This window comes from Asterias amurensis, chromosome 1 (assembly GCF_032118995.1).
Source record: "Asterias amurensis chromosome 1, ASM3211899v1".
NCBI lineage: Eukaryota > Metazoa > Echinodermata > Asteroidea > Forcipulatida > Asteriidae > Asterias > Asterias amurensis.
The window spans coordinates 13,452,501-13,473,093 of record NC_092648.1 but is presented as its reverse complement, the minus strand read 5'-3'; the positions used below and the strand labels follow the sequence as shown (position 1 = coordinate 13,473,093).

Below are 20,593 nucleotides of genomic sequence, written 5' to 3'. Positions count from 1 at the left end.
TCTATAGACATTTATAACGAGAACTTCTTTATTTTGTGCGATTCATAATCATCTAATCCAATATGTTTGTATGAAAGAGATTGGATGATAGCTTTATGGACGAATTGAATGCAAGCTTGGTGTTTGTATCTCCTTGTCGGAGATATTTGCCAAGTTCCCTTGACAGGAAGATCAAAAAAATACGAAAGGCAGAGAAGAAAGAAACCCTCGGTGTTCGATTTCACAAAAAGCACTAACGGTAGGCTGTAAGAAGGGTTTTCTGAAGTTGTTTCAAAATCACCAGAGTGTCTTTGTTTTGCAATTCAGATCAATTCGCAGTAAAGAGTATAATCTCAGCTTTCTGATGAGCAGTAAATACAGGTCAATGACCCCATAATTTGTATAATGTATATTAATAGTAGTAGTCTTCTAAAATTATAAGAAGCCACAATCTTACATTATTACATTATGGGGTCATTGACCTGTCGAAAGTTCTGAGTCTGGTCCCTCCTAGCTGGTCATGTCCCACTACCCCCTAGCCTTGCTCAAGGCAGTCGCATTATTCGCTCCGAAAAGACGCAGCTGTAAACCCACCCGCCGTATACCCTGTGCATGGTGTGTGCGATCACACCGAATGACCCACCCGTATACACACTGTCACATCGCACGAATACTGTTCACACAAGTCATCGCACTCGTACACCACTAACCGCATGCGGAGGCCGTCAGGCCGACAGGTGTCGGCCTGACGGCCTGACGGCCTCCGCATGCGGATAGTGTACGGGGGCATCGTGTCGTGCGATGTTACGCACAGTGAATACGGGTGGGTTTTACGCACAGTGAATACGGGTGGGTTTTATACAGCGGCGGTCTTTTTTCGGAGTGAACAATTCGACTGCCTTGAGCAAGGCTAACTACACCCCCCACCGCGTTCGTTGTATTGTGTTATGCGGGCAATCCATGCAGCTTGGATGCGATCCGCGAAACGACCGACACCGCGATCCGAGCGGCCAGTTACTACTGTTATTTACACTGTTTAGTGTAAATGATCTGTGGCACCCGCCGGCCCGGCCCAACCAATTCGGCCGTCCTTGAAAATTTGAAGACGCTTCGACCCTTACTCTATGCTTCGACGAGCAATTTATTGTCCGCTGAAGTTTTGACCACTTGGAAGGAGGGTTCTGACTGACAAACAAGCAGCTGTCGGTGCTCGTTTTTGTAAGTACAACTTTCACTGTCAAATTGTCATGGCCGGGGGAGAGGTGATAAACAAAAGAAAAATTATAAAAAGAGTTCAATATTTTCGCCAATTCGCTTCGGGATTTAAAAAACTATTTTCCGGATTATTTTCAGTCAGAAGCTTTTTTTTCTGATCATAGTGGGTTAAAGTTTCCATTCTACATTCTTCCTCCATGTGTAAACCACTCACACGTGGGGCCCTGCCTCTGTCCTGTACTCGTTTAAAAGACGTTGGTTGAATGGCATTTTTGACTGTCAGTGTCATGACTGTGTACTGTTACTGTCTATGCCAAGACCCAGTAACTGGGGCGGAGACCAGACAACTCGTCCGTCGGACAACTCGTCCGTTCGGACAACTCGACGGTTCAGACAACTCGACGGTTCGGACAACTCGACGGATGATTTATTCAACCGTTAGACAACTCGACTTGGGGTCAAGACAAGTCGACGGATGGCCGTGACGGGGCTCAGCACGGGGCGGGATGGGTAAAAAGCGGCCTGGGGTGGGGATCTACTGACTAGCGACTTGGCAATAATGCAAGGGCGTTCCCCAGGGGGAGGGGGTATATTATGGTGGGTGGGTTTATTTCCGGGCAAACGGATAATTGATTTTTTTTATTTTTTTTTTTACCATGACCCGCTGCATTTTCATTGCTTGTACCATAGAGCAATGATCGAGTTGTTATTGTTGTTGGTAATAAAGTAAATAAAAGTAAATCTTCTAATAATAGAGCTGTATAATGTTTTACTTATTTAATGTTGTAATTGTGTTTTTTTAAATCTTTTATTTTGAATAAATTGAAGACAACTGCTAACTGGCTACACATAGAGTCATACCATGGTCATCTCATAGTCTGTTTTTTACACAAAGTCTCGAGATAGTCACTTAACAGATGTTTCTGCAAGTATGGCTTCACTGGAACACCACACTTCTTGTGATAAATAATAATTGGTAAATAATAATGATCAACATTAACCGTCGACTTGTCTTGGCCATCCGTCGAGTTGTCTCAAAGTCGAGTTGTCCTAACCGTCGAGTTGTCCGAACCGTCGAGCTGTCTGAACCATCGAGTTGTCCAAACGGACGAGTTGTCCGACGGACGAGTTGTCTGACATTCACTGGGGCGCTGTATTCCTTTTTTTGAAATGTTTACATGGTATTCCGTTTTTTGAAATTTTGACATTTATCGGTCAAGCTAGTGTAGTACTGTATCCTGGTGTCATGTGTTTTCAGTAGGATAACAGGAAAATTGTTCACAATCAAAAACTAATTTTTTTTTCTTCAAATCATCTATCCAAATTTTTAACAATAACACTTTCACTTCGTGGTGTGTTGAAATTTTTAAAGTTTTGGTTTTACGTTGCGAGAGACAGTCCGCCATTAACAGTGCTTATGCATGCAAGACATTGGAGCAACGTCATATGTTTTCACACCTTTCATTGGTTGATGTTTTATTGAATATTCAGAAGCTAATATGGCGTGCAAAATAAATCAAAAATATTATTCAATTACTACTTAACAAATTTAATTACATTTTTGTCCTAAGGCATCATGGCTACTTCATTAGAATCCAGAAATATCATAAGGCATGAAAGTAAAACACCCCACCCCCCCTTGATGCACTCACACTTCATAACTATCCGTTTTCCCCCATTTCAGACCAGTAATTTTTGGTTTCAGGAGATAAGAAACCAATCTATGATATTTTCTCTTTAATGTAGGGAGTCCGGCACTTTTGAGGTTTTTCCAGAGCACCTACACAAAATTGATATCAATGGAAAGCTTGTCCCATGAGTGATGTGATAGTACAAAAATGATTGCCATAGGTTCATTATTCACAAAGTTATGCTTGTTTAAACGTTGCTTTTTGGGGGGAGGGTGTCTGTATGGTGGCCCTGAAGGGACATCGCATATCGCAAACGTGTGCGCATACGTATGCAATGTCGTGAAACAATTCCATATATGTGCGCACACGAATGCAATGTCGTGAAACAATTCGCGAATATGTGCGCACACGTATGCAATGTCGTGAAACAATTCGCAAATATGTGCGCACACGTATGCAATGTCGTGAAACAATTCGCGAATATGTGCGCACACGTATGCAATGTCGTGAAACAATTCGCGAATATGTGCGCACACGTCTGCGAATATTATTTGCGATGTCGTGAATTTTATTGCATACCATGTTGCATACCTTTGAATAAAATGTCTAATGATCTGGGGGTTTCTTTCCAACAGTGAGATAAGCGGTAGTCATTGCAGCAGTAGTCTTTGTTGTGAGGCAAGCGAGGCGTGTGGTCGTCCTTGACCTGGTGCCAAGTTCCTGGGTATACACATGCTTTACAGAGGGAGCCTGCTGTAGCGCCACAGTACTCCCTAGATCGGTAACAAATTATCCATAACTATGACATTATCCTAATGGTATGCAACATGGTATGCAATAAAATTCACGACATTGCAAAACAAATCGCACTCGTGTGCGCACATATTCACGATTTGGTTCACGAAATTGCATACGTGTGCGCACATATTCGCGATTTGTTTCACGACATTGCATACGTGTGCGCACATATTCGCGATTTGTTTCACGACATTGCATACGTGTGCGCACATATTCGCGAATTGTTTCACGACATTGCATACGTGTGCGCACATATTCGCGAATTGTTTTACGATATTGTATACGTGTGCGCATATATTCGCGATTTGTTTTACGACATTGCATACGTGTGCGCACACGTTTGCGTTATGCGATGTCCCTTCGGGGCCACCATATGTCTGTCATATATTTGAATCATTTTTTTTTAGCGCACATACACACAATTGGTATCAATGGAAAGCTTGTCCTATTTGTAAGTTGATAGTAAAAAAAAATGTAGACTTAATATTTATTACGCTTATTGGAATTTATTACAGTATGCATGAGTAAATCCAAAAAAAAATTGTTGTCATTTTCACTTGAAATATTTTAATATTTTCCCCACATTTGCACACCATAGAATCCCAAATAGTAACCACCTCAAGTGATCCATCTAGTGACTAAAGCAGAATGAAACTCAATCTATCAGATAGTAATTTTGTTTTGAACTTTCGAGGTTGGATGATGTTTCTTTGACTCATTTGAATGTTGGCATAATAATGCACTAGTGATTAGTACCAAAAATCAATCATTTTATAAATGTTTGAGCATAACCAACGACAGGAAACTTTATTCTCAGCATGATTAAGCCTGATGAAAATACAGACCGTGAGTAAACTGCATGACTTCTGTCATCGGTGCAGCTTGCACAATTTCGCGTTAAACGGGAATCAAAGTTGGGGACCGAAAACATGTGAGGGTCGATAACGTATGACGCTACGATATATGACCGATTATGTCAAAATTTTGAAATAAGGAATACAGTGCCCCAGTAACAGCATGGAGCAACTAGTTTATTGCTCCATGTGATGGTACTAACACTTACTTACTGGGTCTATATTATTATGCTTTCTCTTTGTTTGACACTCATTATCATTAGCTGGGTCTCAGATCAAGTGCACAGTGGACAATATTTTTTAATCTGTACTGGGCAGTACAATGTATTTTTCTCTGAGTGCTTGGCAAAAACTGCCCACCGTGGCTACAACACGGGTTAGCCGGGTTAGTGCCGTTAGTACCATTTCTCTATAAAGGCTCAAGTCAAGTCTGGTCGTTCGATCGAACAGTCCTAGTTGTGATAATGTAACCCTTCTCCCGCCGTCGGGACTGGGGGAAGGTTAGGTTATCGCAACCAAAACAGTCCTTGCCCTATGATCGAACCATCGAACAGAGGGCAGCCGGGAGATAAAATAAAGGCCTCATAATAAAATGACAATGCAGTCAACATCACCAAACTCTTCCTAACTTAGGATTAATCTTAGGAATTAGGACGAGTTAAATTCCGAGTTAAATTCCGTAAACTAAAGACGTTGGGACGCATTGAACCCATCCTAAGTTAGCGTGGGTTGCTCCTCCTAACTCGAGATGGGATTAATCCTAGCGTTTCGTGAAATCGGCTGCTGTACTCCCAGAACTATGAGGTTCGTTCTGCTTTGTGGAGACGATAGCGGAACGAACCTCCATGTTCTAGGAGTAGTGGGCCTGTTGACAAAATTTTAGCTGCCTGTAAATCAATATTTATGGATGTGAACTTTTCACTCATTGTTACCATTTGTTTAAAAGCAAATCTTATAATGAATGAAAAAGTGGCAGTTGGATACAGAAATTTCACTGGATGGAAGCTAAAGGTTTATAGGCCTACAAATTCCTTGTTGGTTTTTCCCATAATAATTTTTTCAGATTTTTACTTTTTTGTATCTATTTTGTATCTTTAGGCCATAGTTCTTCATTTACTTACTTCATGGGCTTTTGAATTTTAAAGGTTTTGAACATTTCTTTTGTAGGCCCGTCCTTTATTTGGTTGTGTTTTGTCCTTCAAGTTTTCTGTTTTCATCCATGATGACCATCAATGGAGATAAATCTTCAATTTTTGTTGTCCTACCCTTGTAAAAAAAAGCTGTTTTTAGCTGTTTCGTAGCGAAGCGCAGCGAAACAGCTCTTGTTTTTGTTAAAGTTTTTTTTATTATTATTATTATTATTATTTTTAGCTGTTTCGTAGCGAAGCGCAGCGAAACAGCTCTTGTTTTTGTTAAAGTTTTTTTTATTAGCTGTTTCGTAGCGCAGCGCAGCGAAACAGCTCTTGTTTTTGTTAAAGTTTTTTTTATTATTAGCTGTTTCGTAGCGAAGCGCAGCGAAACAGCTCTTGTTTTTGTTAAAGTTTTTTTTATTATTATTATTATTTTTTTTATTTTTATTTGTCATCTTCAGAAAAATTTCATATAAGTGCTGATTTGCAATGTTCCCAAAGAGCAATTGCAATGAAATTTTCAGGGATGAAAGGTATTGGTGCAATGATCATTGCGAAACAAGGATGTCATTATGACATAATCAGAAGTCACGTGACGTCATCTTAAAGGTGTTGTATTTTAAATGTTTGAAAATTTATAACAAATCAGCCACAAGAGACCGTAGGTTTCTGTTTGCGGGATTGGGGAGGAATAAATAAGGTCTTCATTTTGTTTCGTGTGCGTGACCTCACATGACCTCTACTTCCGGTCGAAACCGGAAGTGGCCCTCTAATTCAAAATTGGAAAAAGATATGAAGTTGCTTTTAACGATGTTAGTGCGTGGCAAGGGTGGGCAGTTCAAAAAAAATACCAATGACGTCACAAATTGCAACGGCGCCCTCTAGCGGCAGGATGAAAACTCTTCAAAATGGACTTTTTGAAGATGTCTGTGGTGAAGTTTTTTGTAATCACTTTAAATTTTACACACAAGTTAACTGTCAGGCAGCCATCATATGTGTGAAGTTTCAGATCAATGACGTCATCGGGGGTCACGTGACGCGGCCTTAAAGGTGCACTTTTTGAACTAATATAACTCCCTAAGTAATTATGCGATCATGTTGAAACTTGGTAGGTTGTTGGATATTGACAAGTTCTTATGAAATATTAAAGGACGTCATGATGACGTCATCACGTGATTTTTTATGTTTTTTTTTCAATTTTTGCACCTTTAACACATAAATTGCTATCTGAATATGGTATAATCCAAATTATTTTTTATTTATGCCACATTGGGTAAAATTGCTTTGAATACCCAACAAATTTAAAACTCAGTTGAGAAATTTGAAATTTTTGTTGACGAAACAGCTCTGCATTTGTGCACAAATGCAATTTAGCTCTAGTTATTATTATTATTATTATTATTTTTTTTTTTATTTGTCATCTTCAGAAAAATTTCATATAAGTGCTGATTTGCAATGTTCCCAAAGAGCAATTGCAATGAAATTTTCAGGGATGAAAGGTATTGGGGCAATGATCATTGCAAAACAAGGATGTCATTATGACATCATCACAAGTCACGTGACGACATCTTAAAGGTGTTGTGTTTTAAATGTTTGAAAATTTATAACAAATCAGCCACAAGAGACCGTAGGTTTCTGTTTGCGGGATTGGGTAGGGATAAATTAGGTCTTCATTTTGTTTTGTGTGCGTGACCTCACATGACCTCTACTTCCGGTCGAAACCGGAAGTGGCCCTCTAATTCAAAATTGGCAAAAGATATGAAGTTGCTTTTAACGATGTTAGTGCCTGGCAAGGGTGGGCAGTTCACAAAAAATACCAATGACGTCACAAAATATAACAGCGCCCTCTAGCGGCAGGTTGAAAACTCGTCAAAATGGACTTTTTGAAGATGTGTGTGGTGAAGTTTTTTGTAATCACTTCAAATTTTACACACACGTTAACTGTCAGGCAGCCATCATATGTGTGAAGTTTCAGAACAATGACGTCATTGGGGGTCACGTGACGCGGCCTTAAATGTGCACTTTTTAAACTAATATAACTCCCGAAGTAATTATGCGATTATATTGAAACTTCGTAGGTTGTTGGATATTGACAAGTTCTTGTGAATTGTGAAACGACGTCATGATGACGTCATCACATGATTTTTATGATTTTTAAATTTGTGCACCTTGAAGTCATAAAATGCTATCTAAACATGGTATAATCCAAATTATTTTTTTAATTTTTATTTGTCATCTTCAGAAAAATTTCATATAAGTGCTGATTTGCAATGTTCCCAAAGAGCAATTGCAATGAAATTTTCACGGATGAAAGGTATTGGTGCAATGATCATTGCGAAACAAGGATGTCATTATGACATAATCAGAAGTCATGTGACGTCATCTTAAAGGTGTTGTATTTTAAATGTTTGAAAATTTATAACAAATCAGCCACAAGAGACCGTAGGTTTCTGTTTGCGGGATTTGGGAGGGATAAATAAGGTCTTCATTTTGTTTCGTGTGCGTGACCTCACATGACCTCTACATCCGGTCGAAACCGGAAGTGGCCCTCTAATTCAAAATTGGAAAAAGATATGAAGTTGCTTTTAACGATGTTAGTGTGTGGCAAGGGTGGGCAGTTAAAAAAAAAATACCAATGACGTCACATAATGCAACGGCACCCTCGAGCGGCAGGTTGAAAACTCATCTAAATGGACTTTTTGAAGATGTGTGTGGTGAAGTTTTTTGTAATCACTTCAAATTTTACACACACCTTAACTGTCAGGCAGCCATCATATGTGTGAAGTTTCAGATCAATGACGTCATTGGGGGTCACGTGACGCGGCCTTAAAGGTGCACTTTTTGAACTCATATAACTCTCTAAGTAATTATGCGATTATGTTGAAACTTGGTAGGTTGTTAGATATTGGCAAGCTCTCGTGAATTGTGAAATGACGTCATAGTGACGTCATCACACGATATTTTATGATTTTTTCAATTTGTGCACCTTTAACGAATAAATTGCTATCCGAACATGGTATAATCCAAATTTTTTTTTTTTAATGGCCTGGATTAGTCATAACTGCTTTAAAAAAAGAATAAATTTCAAATTCAGTTGACAAAATTTAAATTGTTATTAACGAAACAGCTCTGCATTTGTGCACAAATGCAATCATGTCTAGTTTATCTTTTTATTTATTTGGGTATTTTATAATGTATTTTTTTGCAAATATTTTACTTTGAAATCAAATCAAAATTAGGCCATTTTGAGAGTTTCGTACACTGTGTGCACTATCCGTTCAGACATATAGATGTTTAGCAATCCATAGGGTAGTTATAGTGCCCTATCACTGAGGCCTAATACTTCATGGAGGCAACAAAGGCTGTAATCTTCACTAATAGAGCAGCACTTGTGAAGAAGTAGAAGAATGTGATTGCCTCCATGCCCTTTGGCCATTGCCTTTGGTGCCCTTGAAATGCTCTCAGTAGAAATTTACAATCTCTTCAGGGTGCCCTATTGCCAAAAGAAAATGCCTTGGAATCCTTGCCCTTTCAAAAAACGAAGCATACAGGCTTGCCTATTATATGCATGGCGTGTCTAGACATTTTCTGAAAAAGACCTTGGTCGGTCGATTGAACCATAGAGCACAGACATCATTCTGGAGATGAAGTGAGTGAAAGGCCTTATGGAAAGGTTTGCGGTAACACCATGTAGTGACTATCTCTAATGAGTTGGGGTGGTTCTTAAAAGAAATGTTGGTTTCCACTCGACGTTGCGATCAGTATGCTCTGATCGTCTTCTGGAGAAAGCTGTGAAGGCCTCGATGCAGTAGGCAGGGTTAGGGGTGTAACCGCATGTGATCCGTCTTTACCATGTGAAAAGAACTTTTGTTACCAAAGGCAGTAACTCGAAATTGAGAATGTTTTCAGAAACGATTATTTCTACATGAATAAGCATATTAAGAAAACAAAACAATTATCACATGAAAACTTACTAAGTGGAAGCGCTACACAAGATGCTGAAGCTTATAAATAGAAGGCCCCTAAACACAACAAAAGTATATTTATTTTAAACAATTATTAAAAAAAAAAAGGAGACAAAATTCAAAATATAAAACACAACAAAACAAAACAATAAAACAGAAACAGACAAACAAACGGAGTGGACATACACTAATATGAGAATAATAAGAATAAGAATAAGATACTATTACTATGTTTCCTAATGAAGGAAAAAGTGGAAGTTTTACTGGAACCTGTTATATAATGCCCACTACATGTACATGTAGTACTACCTGCTCTATAGTACTGTTGGGCGCGATCGGTCAATCTGCGCGATCAACCGATTGCGCTGCGCTATCGACCGATCGCGCTGCGCTATTGATATATCTATTGGTCGCGCAGCAATCGGTCGATTGCGCAGCTATCGGTCGATCGCTCAACAGTCGGTCGATCGCGCAACAATCGGTCGATTGCGCAACAATCGGTCGATCGCGCAACAATCGGTCGATCGCGCAACATTCGGCAACGAGCATGCGCGATCAACCGATCGTGCAGGAATGGCTCGGCGCGGTCGGCCGATTGTGCAGGAATGATTTTGCACGATCGACCGATTGTGCAGGAATGGTTATGAGTGATCGGCCGATTGTGCAGGAATGGTTTTGCGCGATCGGCCGATTGTGTAGGAATTGTTTGGCGCGATCGGCTGATGTTCAGGGGCCGAATTCACAAAGATGTAACATTGATTGTAATTGCAAATCAATCGCTGTTTTTATTTATTTATTAGTCACCATTTAGAGGGCCTTACCTAAACTGTTTGGGAGGTTAAGTCTATTTTTAAACAAAAACATGGGCCAAATTTTATGTTTTAAAGCTTAAAAATAAAGCAAAACAAAATGCTTTCCAGAATAAGGTTACCAGCTAAAACACCATGTCACATGTACAATTTGTGACTAGTATCCCTCTCATTGTTTTTAAGCAGGGATTTTAAGCAGTATTTTTTGCTTTAAAAAAGTAGCTCTATGAAATTGCGCCCTGGATCAATGCCTAATATTTGTGTGATACTATCTCTTAAAAATCACTAAGGACAGTGCTTGTCAATCATATTGCACAGCAGATCCATTGGTCTCTTATTATCATGTGACATAACAATGACTGACTAAATAATCAATAGCAGATCTGAGATTTTCTGAAGGCACATAATAGTAGAACTGATTGGCTGCGCTGATTTTGTTTTATTAGTCACCAGTAGACTAACATCAACCTGTTTGGGAGACTGATTAGGAGGGACTTCCAGGACTCTTATTCTTCTTTTTATTGTTATTATTATAAATATTTATTAGGCATAAAAACACATACAAAATACAAACATAAACAAAACAAAAGCCTGGGACATATGCCTGGAATTAAAAAAGGTTTACAAAAAACTGTCATGTCATGTGACCATCATGATGTAACATTTTTTACAATGAGTAAACAAACCATATTAATATCAGATTTTGGCATTTGAGGGCACATTAGTAGAATAGTCTTGATGGGCTGACTGTTTTTGATCAAGGACAGTGCTGGTCAATCATATTGCATAACAGATCCAGGTCTCTCATTATCATGTTACCATGATGTAACATTCTTCCTCCATGATGAAAACATAACCAGGGTTGTAGCTAGACCAATTTTAGTCGCGCAATGAATCCAATAATTTTGAAGTCCACCAGTCATTTAAGCCTTCAAGGCTACCACTTGTTTGCATTTATTTACCATACTTCCTTTTGGTTGGTGAGTAGTTTGCAACAACTTATTTTCTTGTCGCATTTAAGTTGTCATAAAAATTGCAGCAAAGTTAGCCAAAACCTATTTTAACATTGAACAGAAAGATAGACTTTAACAAGTTACAATATACAAAGATGATTTTCTCTGAAAAACTTGTTATTATCTTAAGTGGAACACAGCATGTGGAAGCCTGTTTACTTTCAGGGTAGTTTTCTAAAGTCAGCCTTGAAGCATTTACACTAGGCTAAATGTTATCACTACATTGGCTCCATTACAGAGCATCACAGGGGTGTTCCATTGTGACCAGAGCATGGGTTTGTCACATCCAATCCCCAATAAGGGATAATCAATAACCCTGAAAAGTGGGCTGTTACTCATTTCTTATCTAATACAAAAAAACTTTAAAAGGAACACGTTGCCTCATGGCCATACTGCTACTTATATTATAGTTCTTTTCAGCAAACATCCCGGCCATATGAATTGTAATATTCATCTGGGCATAAAGTTGAATGGAAATGACATATCAATGACATCCAATTATACAAGTCTTGCTTAAGTCTAAATAATTTCTAAAACCAAGTATCGTTTATGACAGGGTCTACCTACAGATAAACTGGTATTGGTACTTTTTATGAACAGAGTACTTGAAAAGCTGATTCTACCTCCATGATGGGACCAAAAACTGAACATACTGCCAAATTAAGGGTCAGTCACTCACAGGAGGCAACCAGTTCCAGGCAATCTCCACAAAAAAAGGCATTCGAAATGTTTTAGTGTTCTTGTTTTGCTTGTTGATCGTAAGACATTTTAAAAATTACTCATAATATGCTAACAAAAGTGCATTAATAAATGTATGGTTGCCTCCAACAGTCCAAGTTGTTTGCAAAAGTTGCCTCATGTGACCATAGAGCAAGGACAGAGCTCTATGATGTGACAAGGCAAATATATAAAGACCAGTTAACCTAAAACTGTATTGAGGTTCTACACACCTTCAAATTAGCCGAACCATCGATTTTGCCATAGGCTTAGCTGAATAATCCCTGCAAAAAATGAGTTCAGGTTCAGGCTCTCAGCATTTCGGAATGCCCCAAATCATTTACAGAAGTTTAAAATGAAGTGCCTGCACATTGGTGAGACAGAGTTATCTTCTTCAGTGCACATATTTTATTTTGTGACGAGGCTATTTGTGACAGGGTCCACCCCAGGTTCTTGTAGATTTTCTCATTGTTTTTTTTATTTCAAATATTTCCCTCTTAAAAGGAAGTCATTTCAGAAAACTAAATCTGAAAACTGACAAAAACTAAACTGAAACAGTTGGTTTCGGTTGTTACAACTTAAATTAAGGACAATGTGTTAACAAATACATGTTGAAAATTGTGCATGGCTATTCACTATTTTCTCCTTACTCACATAATGGATATTTCAAGCTTGTTATTTCATGTTTATGGTTTGGTTGATCACATCACACAAAGTGTAAATACAGTCTGAACAATAATGTCAGCTCTACAAGTCTTGTATTATACAATCAATGTTGATGGTTTACAATAGAATGTAGGTCGAGTGTATAGATTATGTAAAAATTCATGATCACACCACCGAGCCAGACTTGGTGCTGCCATTTTTTTTTATAGTAATTATGAAACGCATGGTTCGTCACAGCTAAGAAATTAACCAGTAAATACAGTGTAAATACAGTCTGAACAATAATGTCAGCTCTACAAGTCTTGTATTATACAATCAATGTTGATGGTTTACAATAGAATGTAGGTCGAGTGTATAGATTATGTAAAAATTCATGATCACACCACCGAGCCAGACTTGGTGCTGCCATTTTTTTTTATAGTAATTATGAAACGCATGGTTCGTCACAGCTAAGAAATTAACCAGTAATTGACTTTTGCCAAGTTTTCTCTCTGACAGCATGCTCGACTTTGATTTCATGGTAAACCCAGGAGTCTAGTCTAGAAAGGAAACAACAAGGTCAAAGTAACTTACAAACTTATGGTAAAATGAGTGTTTTAAGTTTACAAAAACAGATTTGCATCATGGGACCTTTGCATTGATACAAAATCAGGAAGTAACTTAAAGCCATTATACACTTTCGGTACAGGAAAAGAAAAAAAAGTTCACAGATTTACAAATAATTTACAGGGTAATGGTGAAAGACTTCTCTTGAAATATTGTTCCATGAAATGCTTTACTTTTTGAGAAATTATTAAAACAATATCAATTCTCGATAGCGAGAATTACGGATTTATTTTAAACACATGTCATGACACGGCGAAACGTGCGGATACAAGGGTGGGTTTTCCCGTTATTTTCTCCCGACTCCGACGTCCGATTGAGCCTAAGTTTTCACAGGTTTGTTATTTCATATATAAGTTGTGATACACGAAGTGTGGGACTTGGACAATACTGTTTACTGGAAGTGTATAATGGCTTTAAACTTACCCACTTATGTTTAAAAAAATTATTGTTTTGGCCAACTAAATAAAACATGTTTAGGGTCCTCCCTTTTTTGTTGAGAAAAAAGGAGGATGTAGGGTTTTTATTTGGCCTTAGTTTACAAAAAAAGATTTGCAACATAAGTGCTTTTAGCATTGATACACTGCGGCAGTGGTTTCACTCGGCTGATTACTTCATCAGCTAATGTATTCTCTAGGCTTTGTTTGAAAGGGAAAAAAAACTGTTGTCAGAGCATTTATTGTCTGTAAGGTCAAAACATGTTTTGCAGGTATGATTTAAATGATGTCTGGTATAAGGCCTCAGTCATTTTGAATTTCAAAGCATGTGCATATTGCTTTTAACAGCCTTTGCTCAGTCACGAATGAATGCGTCTTAAAGCTAAAGTGTTTGTCAGTCAACAAACACTGGGTGTTCTCAAACAAGTGAATGAATCGCAAGTACTGAATATATATATTTTTTTTTGCGGTAACACATGTGTATCTACTTGCCAGGTAGAGTTTGTTCTTTAGAGGACTGTCTTGCTATATATTCTACTGCTGTGGAGTAGATTTTTTGGATTTTTCTGGAGACTTCTACAAAAGCAGCTTTGACAAACCTGGCGAGTAGATAATATATACACTTGGTGTTACTGCAAACCAAATATTGATAAATATTTATGCCTTACCATGCAATGACTCAAGTCCCATATAAGTATTGAATAGTTAAAGGCAGTGGACACTATGGTAATTACTCAAAATAGTTATTAGCATAGAACCTAACTTGGTGACAAGTAATGGGGAAAGGTTGATGGTACAAAGCATCATGAGAAACGGCTCCCTCTGAAGTGCCATAGTTTTCAAGAAAGAGGTAGTTTTCCACGAATTTGATTTCGAGACCTCAGATTTAGAACTTGAGGTCTCGAAATCAACCATCCAAACACACACAACTTGGTGTGACAAGGGTGTTTTTTTCTTTCATTATTATCTCGCAAGTTTGATGACCGATTGAGCTCAAATTTTCACAGGTTTGTTATTTTATTCATATGTTGAGATCTACCAACTGTGAAGGCTAGTCTTTGACAATTACCAATAGTGTCCACTGCCTTTAACACAAAATCGGCTTGCAAATTCAACATTGTTTTTATCAACAAAAGTGTGCTGTCGCTAGCATGATGTCACCATACTGCTACATGTATGAGATATTTAGAACCATGTCCACATTTCCTTTCATGCTTACTTCAAAACTGAAATTGTCACTATTTAAACAAATCTATCCAGTTGTGAATCCTGAGAACATTTCTGAAACTTCATGGATAGTGAGGCTAAAGCCTCAGTTTCAAAAGTAGATGGGTCCTCCCCAGTTGTACATCAACTAACGTTCTGAATAGTGATTTTTCTCTAAAATGGAGATGACTTAATCATTGAACAAGGTAGGGACCTAGAACTTAGTATAAGTAAACGAGCACTTAGTGAAGATAAAGCTTTGAAGGTGCCAGTGTGCTTTTTCATTAAATTTGGCGTTCGTATGCGTAAGAACTTAAGAAAGACAGTAGCTGAGTTTTGTAAGACATTTTAACGTACGATGAATCATCTAATATCAGATCTAGCCAATACAGAATGTACATAGACGATATTGTTGTATACAGTGAATCTTGGCAAGAATACTTAGACAGCGGTGTGTTGTACAATAGATTAACTGAGGCTAAACTCACTGTTAATCTGTCAAAGAGTCAATATGGTAAAGCCAAAGTCATATTTCTTGGTCATGTGCGAAACAACTTCTGGTTTGATCATTAAGACAAGGTCAAATTGGGGTCATATTGTCTGGATTTTTGAAATACACTTTTCAGATGTTGGTTTTATTGTGTACATTTTATATGGGATTAAAACATGCGAGTGAATTTTAAAACCAAAGCTATTGTTGTTTTAATCCACAAGTGTAACAGCATACAGGTTACACTTCCAATGCACGATCTTGTCAGTACAAAATTTGACAACTCTCTTTAATTAATTACTTTTTGGTATAACTTCTGTTTGTGTTTTTTTTTTTTTTTTTGCTTAGTACACAGTGTATAAGATTAATGTATGACTAACTTGTCTAAACAACTTTATACAGCAGTCTTGATAAAGACAGATTGTTCAAATAAAACTGTTCAACCTTTCAGCTGAACGACTGTTGTGTTTGTACTATACTGTTTTTTTTTTCTTTTTCTTCTGACAAAACCCTATCAGCAAAGTTTATTTAAAAAAAATGTTATATGGCACTAGTGTCATTATAAACATCATAAAATGAGGACTCCTGAACAACACAACAATTAAGGGTCGGTCTATCTATTAAAGGATCTGGGTACTTATGGAAGTGTCGCGGCCGAGCAGTTAAAAGCACCGAATTCAAACTCTGGTGTTTCTGGTCAGCAGAGTGTGGGTTCGAGCCCCAGTCGTGACACTTGTGTCCACTATTGCTTCGTCCTTCCGTTGGGACGTAAAACCGTTGGTCCCGTGTGTTGTGTAACACACTGAAAAGAACCCAGTGCACTTATCGAAAAAGAGAAGGGGTTCACACCAGTGTTCCTTACTGGATGGCAGCATATTGCGCCACAGCACCTTGCAAACCATTACATGGTGCTATAAAGGATTAGGTCTCATAATTCAAACTTCGTCCCACTCACCTTGCAGTAAAAACTTAGCGCTCTGTATCCTTTGGAAAAAGTATGTCATAAATACGTTTATTATTATTATTATTATTGCTTTTTGTAGGACACAAAAGACAATGTCCACAGATTTACATTAAACTTGCACAGTTTGAATATTATGATGGTAGAAAACTTCCCTTAAAATATTACTTGCTGAGGTGCTGTAGTTTATGAGAAATGAGTAAAACAATGTCACAAAAAAGAAGGTTGTCTCATTCATGTAAAAACTGAGACGGAAATTATTTTTGTGACAAAAACTAATTTTTCAAAAACCACAGCACCTCAGCAAGTCATATTGTAAGGTAAGCTTTCTACTTTCATTATCTTCAAACGGTGTAAATTTAATAGTAAATCTGTGGACATTGTGTTTCGTGTTACTAAAAGTACCCACTTCAGAGGGTGCCGTTTCTCACAATGTTTTTTACCATCAACCTCTCCCCATTACTTGTCACCAAGAAAGGTTTTATGCTAATAATTATTTTGAGTAATTACCAGTAGTGTCCACTGCCTTTAAGAACAAAACATGTAAGGGATTATCATATCATATCCAGCTCATTTAGGTGTTGAGTAACTGTGGAGCAGTCTAGTTCTCAGGACCCGCCCAAGCTCTGGGCCCAATTTTATAGAACTGCTTAAGCACAGAAATGTAGCTAGGCTTTCAACAAAGTTACGCTTACCAGACAAAGGTTACAAGCCAAACTACATCTTACATGATGCCACAAGTACAATTTGTGACTGGTATCCTACTCATTTCTGCTTAGCAGGAAATAAAGTAGGATTTGAAACTTTGCATGGTGGAAATAAGATATAGAAGAGTTTGCGGTAACACCATGTAATGACTATCTCTAAATGAGTTGGGGTGGTTCCGAAAAGAAATAAAGCAATCATTTTCTGCTTTTATAAGCAGCTTCATGAAATGGTGTTGTCCCGTTCATGACACTTTTGCCCTTGGGCTTTCACCAAGGCACTGTAACCATAGTTGCTTCATACAAAGTTGGGGAAGGCAGTTCATTCTGCTCTACCTGCCAGGCTCCTAGTGGACGATACCCATGCCATCATCCTAACGTGGACTGTGAGGGGGGGGGGGGGGGGGTTGCCAGCCCTATATCAGCTCCATACATAGGTGACAATCTGGCTTAGTTGATAAGTAAGGCTTAGTTGATAGCCCAAATCAGTTAAAGGAACACGTTGCCTTGGATCGGGTCGAGTTGGTCTTTGAAAAGCGTTTGTAACCGTTTGTTATAAAATGCATATGGTTAGAAAGATGATTTAAAAGTAGAATACAATGAATCCACACAAATTTGCCTCGAAATTGCATGGTTTTCCGTTTACTTTACGAACTAACACGGTCGGCCATTTATGGGAGTCAAAAATTTGACTCCCATAAATGGCCGATCGTGTTAGTCGACGAGGAAAAAGGAAAACCACGCAATTTCGAGTGATACTTGTGTGGATCATTATATTCTACTTTTTAAAATATCTTTCTAATCATATGCATTTTATAACAAACTGTTAAAAACGCTTTTCAAATACCAACTCGACCGATCCAAGGCAACGTGTTCCTTTAAGAGTAGCCCCCACTTTGAAGTGGCCGTCCGGTCTTGTGTCAGGCGACTTCTCATTAAAAAAAAAATTTTGAAGGGGCTCCAAGGCATTTTATCAATTGGCACCCTATGATTTCTACTGTAGCAAAAAAGCTCTTGATAACATCCCCTTACATAACATTTGAGCATTGTTTGCTCACAACTTGCCCTCTGAAATGTGATAACAGAACAGATAGTTGGACCTTGACGTGCATGTTGCTTTTATAGTTAATGTATTGATTTACTTTTTTGTTTGTTTTAACAGAGGATAAAATATTATCAAAGATGATCAACTACCCAAGGTTATTACCCAAGGTTAGATAACTGGGCAGGTCCAAAGGTAAGGACTGGTTGAGTTGTACAATTGAAGATCCCCTGCTTGGCCAGTAGTTCGATTTTGGAACTGACAACAGCCAGACAGCTTCAAAAACAGCTACATCACCTCGAGGTGTACTTAGCCAGATCTTCACCATGACTTCCAGCAAAGACAGCCCCAAGTTAAGAACTAGAACTTTTGTGATTGCCATCACAATCGGCATCATAATGGTGTTGATGGGAGGACTCGTCATTCCCATCTCATTCAGCGCCCTCATGGACACAATCTTAGATCAGGTGAGTATTATTTCATAGACCCTTAAAGACACTGGACCCCTTTGATGAAATATGTCAATTGCACAAAGCGCGTGCGCACTAACATTTTGGTTGGCAAAAAAGAGCGCTGTTTTGTACGCAGGTAATGGGCATGATTGGGCGTCTGCTTAGTGCACAACTCTATGACATTTGCCAACCAACAGGGTCTGTACGCATGCGTGAATGTAATTCATGCATTTCCAGGGGTGATCAAAAGATAAAATTTTCATCATTTCAATGTATCTCTAAGATCTGGATCTCAGTCTCAGACTTTTTTAGCATTAGCGAGGCGTAGCTGCATGTACGCGAGCAAAAACGTGAATGTAAACGTCAAAAACTTGTGACGTCACCACCTTGAGCTTGTTTCATGCCCACATATGACATCTGCATGATCTGCACGTACGTACCTAACATGAAAAATGGTAATTTTACGTATACATGCTTAAAACGTGAGATTTTTACAATTTTTTTTGTACACGTTCACGTTTTTGCTCGCTTAATGTGCAGCTAAACCTCTATGATGACTCTCAAACCCTAACCCTAGTCCAGATACTTCATGGAGGCAACAGAGGCGATTGCCTCCATGCTCACTTGTCATTGCCTTGGTGCCCTTGTATTTACAATATCCTCATAGGGAGCCCTTTACCAAGGAGAAAATGCCTAGGTGCCCTTGCCCATTCAAAAACAAAGCAAAGGGCCTACATACATCCCTGAGTATTGAATGTGTACACGTATACTACTGTTCCTCCAATTAAGTACATATAATGTATGTAGATGAAATCATTGAGAGAGTATGGCAACGCAAATCTGATTCTTTTCTCTCTGTTGCTTTTTTTTTCTCTTTCGTTTTCCTCCAGACGATGGTCATAGACCCCAAATCAGCCATATATACAGAATGGAAGGATCCAACGCTTCCTATTTACACTCGTTTTTATTTCTTCGATCTGCAAAATCCAGAAGAAGTGTTGCAAGGGGCAGAGCCCGAAGTCGTCGAAATCGGACCCTATTCTTACAAGTAAGAAATTGTTCCTCACTGTTTTCCCCCAAGGGCATACAATCAATGTAAAACCTTGTGCTTTTGGTAATTTTGTATAATCTTGTGATGTTGTGATACCAAGGAACTTAAGTTGGTTCTTTGAGTAGATTATTGACTTCTGTCTGGCCTGCAAGGCGACCATGTTTGAAAGCCTAGTAGTGAAATAAGATTTGTCCTTCTCTCTCTGTGGTCTTCATACACTTGGTAACATTTGACACATGAGCAGACACTCTGGACATGCACTAATACTACTTGTCTAATGTTTGTTTAATCCCAAGGTGTTTTTTACAAGTGACAATAATGCAACCTTGTGTCACTACCTGGGTCCCCCCCCCACCCTTCATCCACTAAAAAAAAGCCAACAAACCAGTTAAGCTTTTTAGGGTATGTCCTTTTTACCTAAGCATTAATAAATATCTCTTAATAATTGAACTTGTTATTAAAGCTTCTTTTCCCCTATATCTGATATGGGTGGGTTTGTCTTAGAAAGTTGGAAGAAATTGGGTTTAAATTGGGTCTTCTGGCGATCAGCCAAGCATTCTGTAGTAGGACAAATGACCATGGACAAATGACCAAGGACTATGGGGACTAAAGGCAAATGACAAAGGACAAAGGACTATGGGGACTAAAGGCAAATGACAAAGGACAAAGGACATGCAGTTTGATTCGATACTGTCAATGTGCTTAGACCAAACAACTCTTAAATTTTAACCATGGATGAGGTGATGTGTTCCATCCGTCTTAGGGACCTATAGGTAGTAGCGTTTAACATTTATTATAATAATAATAATAATAATAATAATAATAATAATAATAATAATAATAATAATAATAATAATAATAATAATAATA

At 38.3% G+C, this 20,593-nt stretch overlaps 1 protein-coding gene across 1 annotated transcript in view; it reads left to right on the top strand.

Moving 5' to 3' along the window:
- Positions 1-788: 788 nt before the first annotated feature.
- Positions 789-20,593, top strand: part of LOC139946379 (scavenger receptor class B member 1-like) — a 44,279-nt gene continuing 24,474 nt past the window's right edge. The window contains exons 1-3 of the mRNA XM_071944025.1: positions 789-1,197; positions 18,341-18,687; positions 19,563-19,720. Coding sequence (XP_071800126.1) covers positions 18,547-18,687; positions 19,563-19,720 — 299 coding nt within the window. The 5' untranslated portion in view covers positions 789-1,197; positions 18,341-18,546. The remainder of the gene's footprint in view (positions 1,198-18,340; positions 18,688-19,562; positions 19,721-20,593) is intronic.